The sequence below is a fragment of the Centrocercus urophasianus genome, unplaced genomic scaffold (genome assembly GCF_019232065.1).
Source record: "Centrocercus urophasianus isolate 14NV4802_14NV808 unplaced genomic scaffold, USGS_Curo_1.0 seq_12, whole genome shotgun sequence".
In the NCBI taxonomy this organism is placed as follows: Eukaryota; Metazoa; Chordata; class Aves; order Galliformes; family Phasianidae; genus Centrocercus; species Centrocercus urophasianus.
The window spans coordinates 36,319,189-36,327,917 of NW_024884364.1; the positions used below are offsets into that span (position 1 = coordinate 36,319,189).

Here is an 8,729-nt window from a genome sequence, read left to right on the forward strand (position 1 = left end):
TGCATTCACGCAGCCTCCATCCGTGCCACATCTGCTTGTTGGCAGACAAGTGCTGACTTGGCAGGTCTCTAATCTGCCAGCCTTCAGGTGTTGTGATAAACCACAAATGCCATCAGCATGGGCCTCTGATCAATCTCTTCTGCTCCACATTTGGTGGAAAGCCTTTGTGCATGGGCAGCAGCCCTGCTGTTAAGGAGCAGGGAGAAGATGCTCCACTATTCCCTTTTCTTTGACATTTGTCAATGACAAAGCAACAGCAAGGGGATTGCCACGCTGCTGCGCTGTGCTCTGCATTGTTGCTGCAGACACTCTGCCTGCCTTTCCAGTTCAAATACAGATGAAGTGGGAGATGTGTTTGAAAAGTCTCAGTCTTAAGTACTGTGTCTAGGTCTGTGGGATGTCAACTCTGTTGTTTGCAGCCTGCAGTTGCTAAGCTAAAACAGAACAGAACAAAGAGAAAAGAATTACATTAGATTCATATGTATGTAGATAAACATGATAAAAAGGTACAACACCCTAATTGGTACTATGACAAACCTTACAAACATCATTAGGCAGGCTCATTTGCTGCCCTGTGATTTAATACACAGGCCCTTGTTATCTCTCCAAGCTTCTTCTGCGCCATCTCTTACAGAACAAAATTCACAAGCACAAGAACTAGAAAGTGTTTTCCTCATTCCTTGCCTCTAGATCTAGTAATATAAGTCTGTTTGACAGTAGAAGGAATACTACTTATAAAGGGTGTTGATTCTGGCAGTCGGCCGTTAACAAGGTATACAATCACTGCATTCCTATTTGCAGATTTCCTTTTGGAAAGGAGTATATAATTTAATTCCTTAAAACTAATTTTGATCCAAACCGGTCATGCAAGTCTGTGATCTGTAACAAGAATGATTTGCAGCTTCAGCACTAAAACATTTGGGTATTTCTGGGTGTCTGAAGGTAACAACAACAAATAAAAAATGCATGCAAAGCTGGAACTGCATTTGCAGTGCTCACCTTCCCGGCAGTCTGCTCAGATTTTATGGCAGGTTATAATCCAATGTGGTCTTGCTTCTTCTCCTCTGCGTATTATCATCTAAGATCTTTGAGCTCTTTGGAATATAGCACCTAGCACACTGTGAGATACGAATAAAAAGCAGTGCTACCAGACAATCCCCTCCCCTGCTCAGTGTTTCAGAGAAGTAAGTGCTGGAGAAATCACTACTGACTTTTTCACAAAGAAATAAGACAAAAAGGCACAAGGAAGAGAACAAGGTGCAGATCTTAACTCCATAATAACAAGGTCCTAGTGTAACCTTCTATCTGGCCACTAATGGTAGCGCATGTCTCAGTGAAATTACACTGATGTCTTTTCTTGAAGCACATTCCTGGGGAAGAAGGGAGATCAAACCACAAAACAGAGATATCTTAATCTACTGAATATGCTTTGCAAGAAAAAGCTTTTAGAGAAACAGGAGAAAGATGACAGCCCAGTCTGATCCAGCCTCACTCATCTCCTTCCCACTGGTGTTGACCACAGAGAGCTCTTTGCAGCAGCAGAAGGGCCCTGTGCACTGGAAAGGAGTCAGAGGAGAGATGCAACCCACCCAGCAGGAGGGTCTGCCAACACAGAGCTCAGCAAGCTGGTCTCAGGCTTCTTAGATGCTCCCAAGTAGCAACAGGTACAGCAGCACATCTCTGGCAGGCAAGGGAAAAAACCTGATGGTGCAAAGAGACATGACTCAGCACAGACCTCTTGTCCATTCAGACCAAAAGCCAACTCCCTGCACACTTGTTTTCTGCAGCCCAACTCCCCAGCACACTTGTTGTATACAGGTATGCATACAGTGCTGGGAGACCAAACCTTGACTTTATCCCAGTTTGTCCTGTTCTTTTGTGTACACAAAACCAAGAGTTAACCCATAAACTATAATGATAAATATGTAATTTTACTTCTATATATTAACTGATGCATCCAATGAAGAGTGTCCTTGAGGCTCCTTGGCTATAATCCATTTGTAAATGCAAACAGTCCTGAATCTCATCATTTATTATTCTGCTAATGTCTACCTTACTGTATACTGAGCCTGCTTAGTTTCAGCAAGCTAAAAATTACAGCTGCTTCTCACAGTGTATCTGTTTACTCCACTGGTTCGTGCACAGCTGCTGTGGTTCTGCAAGTTGACTTTCTGTTCAAGTCTAGCTTGGAAGGAAAGACACAGATCAAAATATTTGACATCATTAAGATATTTTTAAGTTAGATTTGCGTCATGTTTCGTTATCACTTACAGGTATCAGAATCACTTTACTGGAATAGACTAAAGGTTTGTGGGACTTAGCATCCAATCAGGTGCACTTGAAGATAAGCGTCCTTCAGAAGGAAATGCAATCTCCTAATAATGAATTTGTTATCCAGCATCACTGATGGAAATTGTTTCCAGTTCAGCATCTAACACAAAATCCGAGGATGAAAACTTTGTCGTTTTATCTTTGCTTACTGCAGTCATGTGCCAGTGTTTATGTAATTGCCCAACCATACTTTATGCAAGTTGTTTTCCTCAGCAGTGCTAGCCAACAGCAACTCCCCTCCTTGTCCTCTGTATGAGATAAACAGGGGGGATAAACAGGGGCTATGTGTTACTTTCCTTCCCAGCATGAGATCATTTTCTTGATCCTCTCAGATGACTTAAAAAGGGGAACTCCAAAGCATCCCCCCTCTGCTGGCTTGTTGGCCCGTGTCTCAGTCATTTCTTGTCCAGTCTGAATCCAGACTGCCCAGGCCACAGGCAGGAGCAACCCAAAAGCAGCAGGGTGTAACCCACATGGGACAAACCCTTAAAGTGCAGTGTCATCCTGCTACAGCCATGCTCTCTGCTACCTGCAACTGCATTTCTAAGGAAGTTCCTCCTTTACACAGCTAATGCTTAGTTTCATTTTCACTGGAAGTTTTCCCGTTTTAGGATGCAAACAGAACAAATGTCACACTCACGTTGATCCTGCACTACTGCAATGCCAGCTCTTTTTCTAATGTTACTCATCATTTAATTCAGCACCCCATTGCCTCTTATGCAACACTTAACAGCATTGTCTGGATCTGGGAGAAGTTACCAGGAGTTCAAAAGGAGCAGCGTTGACACAGTGTTAACTGGTTTAATTCAGGGTTTTACAAGCACTTCTAAACCAGGTAGTGACATGTTTTTTGGCTGGCCGAGTGCAAGGCAGAAGTGAGGAACAGAGCAGAACAAGTTCCTTCTTCCTCTCACCATTTGCATTCAGGAGAGCAAAACATCATCTGTTGCAAGGCATTGCATCTGATGGGCCACACAGACTATGACAGTGCTGGCAAGCAGAAGGAAGCCAGGATAATCCCTCTGTTCCTGATTTTTTCCCTGGCATCTTCCCAAGAAGCGAGGGGTGTTTAAAAACGCTACCAATAAGAGCAATCATCACTAAGCTAAATCATTCAGCCTTAAGTTTCTTCTTTACCTTAGAAGGGAAAGCCTTCTAATACCATCTTAAGCATACCCATAGGCTCATTCTTTTTGCTATGCTAAAAACATCAGTTAGTATAAGGTTTGGAGTACCTATGCTTTGCTACAGTGTACTAACATTTGAGCTGAAAACAACTCCTATGCTAGGGAATGCAATGGAAACAAAACAAAAATCCTTATCCTTAAAGCCAAAAGAAAAAAAAACAAGTCCTTCATCTGAGGGCAAGAAGACAGAGTGAAATTTCAGCACATTTAGAAACTTAGCATTTCAGCGCCTGAAAAAGTGTACTTTACAGAATGAGATACCTACATAATGAAGTTATGCTCTAGGATACACACACATTATTATAATTATCAAGTACACTCTTTTCATAAGAGCTTACTCCATGTCAAGCCTTTACTTGGTCCTACACAGCAAACAATATAGAGACCCAATTCTAAGGCACGTTTCCTTCAGCAAATAGAAAAAAATAGAATGAAAGCAATACGATTTGCCTAGCATAAACCCAATTAACTTCTCATTACCAAAGCGGATTAGGGAGGAGCAGAGGAGACAGGAGAGGCAAGCGTCCCACTCCTATTCTGAGGGAGAGAAAAGAGCTCCCCGTGCACAGTACACTGAGTTACCTCCTGAAAAACAAGTCATTCCTCGGTTCTGCTCCAGCCCCTTGAATCACTGCCTATAAGCAGCCAGGACTCTCATCTTCTCAGATTTTGCTAGAGGCACTGACCTTCACGCTGCTGCTCATCCACACCTGCAGCACAGAGCGGCTGGGGACAGCTTGCCAGCATCAGGCCACGTGCAGTGCATTTACAGTCATCTGTCAGTCCTAGCGCTTCCCAGCACCGCTGCTACCCGTCACTCCCTTTGGAGAAATGGGAAAACAAACAACACCAACACCACATCTCACACATCCAGAAGCATTTCTGTTAAGGCAGTGTCGGAAAGAAGAACAACAGATGAATTTCTGATGTTAAAAATATCATTTAATTAACGAAACATAAATCATACCAAAAAGTTAGTCACTTTTAGTCAATACATTCGCGTTTATTTTTTAAGAATATACTCTACACGTCCGAGTAAAAAAAAAAAAAAAGTTTTAAATAGACTTCAACCTGGAGCCCTTCACCCTGCCAGCCAACACCGCGGGGTCGGGCACCCGTCCCGGTGAGCGGGCAGCTCCGTGCCACCCCGCTCGCTTTCATCGGCTTGTGTGGAGCCTCAGATGGGCCAGCGGGAACATGTCGCCGGCTCAGCGACCAGCCCGTACAAAATAATAAAGGGAAAAACAAACAAACAAAAAATAATAAAATTAATGAGCTAGTATCGATTAATTTACGTCTCTCTCTTTCTCTCATTTGTGCGTTGATAAAAAAAAAAAAAAAAAAAAAAAAACAAAAAACCGCAGTCCCGCCGGCGTGCCAAGGAGCCTCGACGCTTCGCCTCCACGCCCTCCGGACAGCAGGAGCGCCGACCAGGAGCCGCCCCGAGGAGGGAACCCCGCTCCCGACGGCCTCGCTCACTGCCCCCAGCTGCCGAAACCGATCTCCTGCTTGTACCGGTTGGTGAGCACGTTGGCCTTGCGGGTCAGCTTGGAGAGCACGGTGTGCAGGCCGCTCAGGTGGTAATGGAACTGCTGCTCCAGGTCCTCCTCCCCCTCGGCCTCCTCGGCGGGCCCGCCGCCCAGCTTGTCCTTCTTGCGGGCCGCCTCGTCGCCGGCCGCCTGCTGCACCACGCCCCACTCGATGTCGTTGCGGATGGACTTGAGCAGCACGTAGTGGCTATACATGTCCCGCCGCGAGAAGTAAGCGTCGCCGGGAGCGGCCTCCCGTTCGGGGCACACGGCTCCGGCCGCGTCCAGCTCGCCCAGCAGCAGCGGCACGTCGCGCAGCAGGCTGGGCACCATCACCGTCTGGTCCATGTTATTGACGGCGCCGATGAAGCGGTTCATGGCGTTGAACAGGGAGTACTTCTGGCTGTACGAATCGCAGATCTGCATCCTGCCGCCGGGGCTGGCTGCCGGCCGCCCGGCCCTCCGCCACGCACCGCACCGCTTCGCCGACGCCCCGGAGATCCCTGTGGGGAGGCGCCGCCGTGATGCGCTGCACTGCGGCCGGCCCGCCTTCCTGCCCCGCTCCCTCCCCGCCGCTTTATCGGCGGCCTCTTCCCTTCGGGCCGCCCCTCCCCGCCCCGCCTCCCTCCGACAAAAAAAAAAAAAAACAACAAAAAAAACCCGCGGGGCCGGCCGGCACCCACCGCGCTCCGGAGCCGCCCTCCGCCGTCAGCGCTCCGCCGTCAGCCCGCAGCCACCGCCCGCAGCGCTGCTCCCATCCCCGGCGCCGTATTTATAGCGCCGCTCCTCGCGGCGCGGCGGGCGGCGCCGACCGACTGACTGGCCGGCCGGCCGGCTGACTGACGGGCGGGCGGCGGGGACACGCGGGCCCCGCGTGCCGCCTGCGTTCTCCCCGCCCGCCCATTGGCTGCCGGCCGCGCGCGCAGCGTGACGCCCGCGCCGCCCGCCCAGCTCGCTCCGCGTGCCCCTCTCGCTGCCGCGCCTCCCCCCTCCGGCTCCCTCGCCGCGTGCGGGCCGCGAGCGGAGGAGGGGCGTCCCGCTCCCCTCTCAGTCTTTGTCTGCCGGCCAGAAGGCAGCCACAGCCGCCCGCCGGCGGAGGCGCCGGGGCAGCCGGCATCACCCCACAGCCTCACCTCCGAACCTAGCCAATCGGCGCCCCCGCTCCGCCGCCCCCCGCCCAATCGGCGAGCGGGGGGGCCGCGGCCAATCAAAAGCAAGAATCTGGAAAAAAGAGTCTTTCCCCCCCCCCTTTTGTGCAGCTTGTGCTCCGGCTGGCGCGTCCTTGGTAACAGCCTCCGCGGGTCACGTGGGGCGGAGCAGCACGGGGAGGGAGGAGCGCGTTGCCGTGGTAACGAGTCTGCCGCGCGGGCCGGGGGGAGAGCGGTGAGGGGGCGGCGCGGGCGGCTCGCTGCGCGACCTGGGGGCAGCGCGAGCAGGACCTGGGGAGCCGCGCCGTAGCTCCCCGCTCCCTGTGTGCTGCCTCACATCTCACGGTGTGTGGCAATCGGTAGGGTTCGGTTCAAATTCGCCATGTTCTGCTCAGCTCTGATAACGCAGAGTGACCGGAGCAGTGCAGCAGCGTAGAATCGCTCAGGTTGGAAAAGACCTTAAAGATCATCGAGTCCAACCACAACCTGACCATACTGCCCTAACTCTAACAACCTTCCGCTAAATCATGTCCCTGAGCACCACATCCAAATGGTTTTTAAACGCAGCCAGGGATGGTGACTCAACCACCTCTCTAGGGATCCTATTCCAGTGCTTAAACGCCCTTTCTGTAAAGAAGTTTTTCCTGATATCCAACCTAAATTTAGCCTGGAGCAACTTGAGGCCATTTCCCCTTGTCCTGTCACCTGTCACCAGTGAGAAGAGACCTACCCCGCTCTCACTGCAATCACCTTCCAGGTATTTGAATAGAGCAATAAGGTCTCCCCTCAGCCTCCTTTTCCCCAGACTAAACAGCCCCAGTTCCTTCAGTCTCTCTACATAGGCCATATTCTCCAAGCCCTTCACAAACCTTTTGCCCTTATTCAGACCTGCTCCAGCACCTTCATGTCCTTTCTGTACTGAGATGCTGAACACAGTGAGGTGAGGCCTCACCAATGCTGAGAACAGAGGCAGGATGACTTCCCTAGTCCTGCTCAGCACACCATTCCTGACACAAGCCAGGATGCCATCGGCCTTCTTGGCCTCCTGGGCACACTGCTGGCTCACATTCAGCCAATTGTCCATCCGTACCCCAAGGTCCCTTTCCACCAGGCAGCTTTCCAGCCACTCCTCCCCAAGCCTATAGGGTTACCTGGGGCTGTTGTGGCCAAAATGCGGGGCCTGACAATTGGCCTCACCTTCCCCTCCCCTCCAATACAAAATGACATTCACATTTGTGGGTTTATATGCAAGCAACACTCACTTCACATATCCCCTTATTTAGTGCCTTTTGACCATGCAGTACACGGAATGAGGATCAGCTGGAAGTGCCTTATCTCATGCCCTGAGCAATGAGGAAACTTGCGTGCTCCCTGTGCCCTGGTACAAGGTTAAGGGGCTCCAGCGTCGTGCACGTGGCTGTTAGCAAGATCCCTCGCTGGCACGGTGCCCCCAGTGGTGCCAAGGAGAGCTGGGGGTGCTCAGGTCTTACAGAGCAGAGCTGCCTCCCTGACAGTCACAGGGACATTAGAGCTGCTGCTGTTTCTGAGCAGTGCTGCCAGCGCCCAGCAGTTCTCCAGAAGAGGCTGGCAGCTCTGGTGGTACTGTTTCAACCGGACAACAAAGTGCCTTTGTCAGCAGCGGGCACACTGCAGTCTGGCAGTGGCTGCATTTTGGCACCCGGGAAGCTGTTCTGCTGCATGCTGTTTGCAGAATCAGACGAGGTCGTGTGTGGGTGAGAAGCGATAAAAAACGTGCAAATGTTTAGTGTTACATTCTGAAGGCTGGGAGTGCCATTTGGGTCGGCCTTGTAAGAGCAGTATTTCTTGGGAATTTCACTTCCTCTTGCAATTTGTTGTAGATCTTACAAGGCAATTATAGCTGAGTGTAGGACACGGCAAGTGCTTTCATTCTGTTCCTAAACGGTATACATTGCCCAAACTCATGAAATGCTTCCATCATTTCGGGTGGCAGGACAGATGCATGCATCTAGCACTTCCTTCCCACCCTCTCCCTTTCCCAAACTCCGAACTGGGGAAACCCGTCATCTCTCATCTAGATGGAATGTATGTAAATTTATCATTTTAATTGATGTCTCTCCACGAGCTTTGTATAATCAGCACTCGTAGCTTAACATGCTAATGAACAGGGTGAGTAAAAATCTAATACGTTAAAGGAATGCAGACCAATTTGTCTGAGTCCTGCTGAGATCTGTGGCATGACTTTTGCAAAGATTTACTTCCATCTGATTTTGCCCTCGTTTCTTTTGGTCCTCTGTGAGAGGAACGATCCTCCCGCACTGATAGAAGCCTCTGGGAAGGAGCAAAGAGGGGTCAGGAAGAGGACGCTTGGAGAACAGAGCAGAGCTCATAAATCCCCTTTTCCTTGGGCAGACACACAGCTCTGCATGAGACAGAGCAAGGGTTCTGCTGTGCTGCATCCCCACGGCTCGGAGCAGCATCTTGCCTGCGAGGTGCAGAGCAGCAGCGGGCTGCAGCTGGAGCCTTGCTTCAAGGAGGAGCATAGAGCTGGACTG

General features: G+C 50.6%; 1 protein-coding gene across 1 annotated transcript; it reads right to left on the reverse strand.

Annotated features, from left to right (window-relative positions):
- Window positions 1-4,839: 4,839 nt before the first annotated feature.
- MID1IP1 (MID1 interacting protein 1) lies at window positions 4,840-5,561 on the reverse strand. Its single transcript, XM_042810449.1, has one exon. It carries the CDS (start codon window positions 5,471-5,473, stop codon window positions 4,994-4,996), a length of 480 nt encoding a protein of 159 aa, XP_042666383.1. The 5' UTR covers window positions 5,474-5,561; the 3' UTR covers window positions 4,840-4,993.
- Window positions 5,562-8,729: the final 3,168 nt, after the last annotated feature.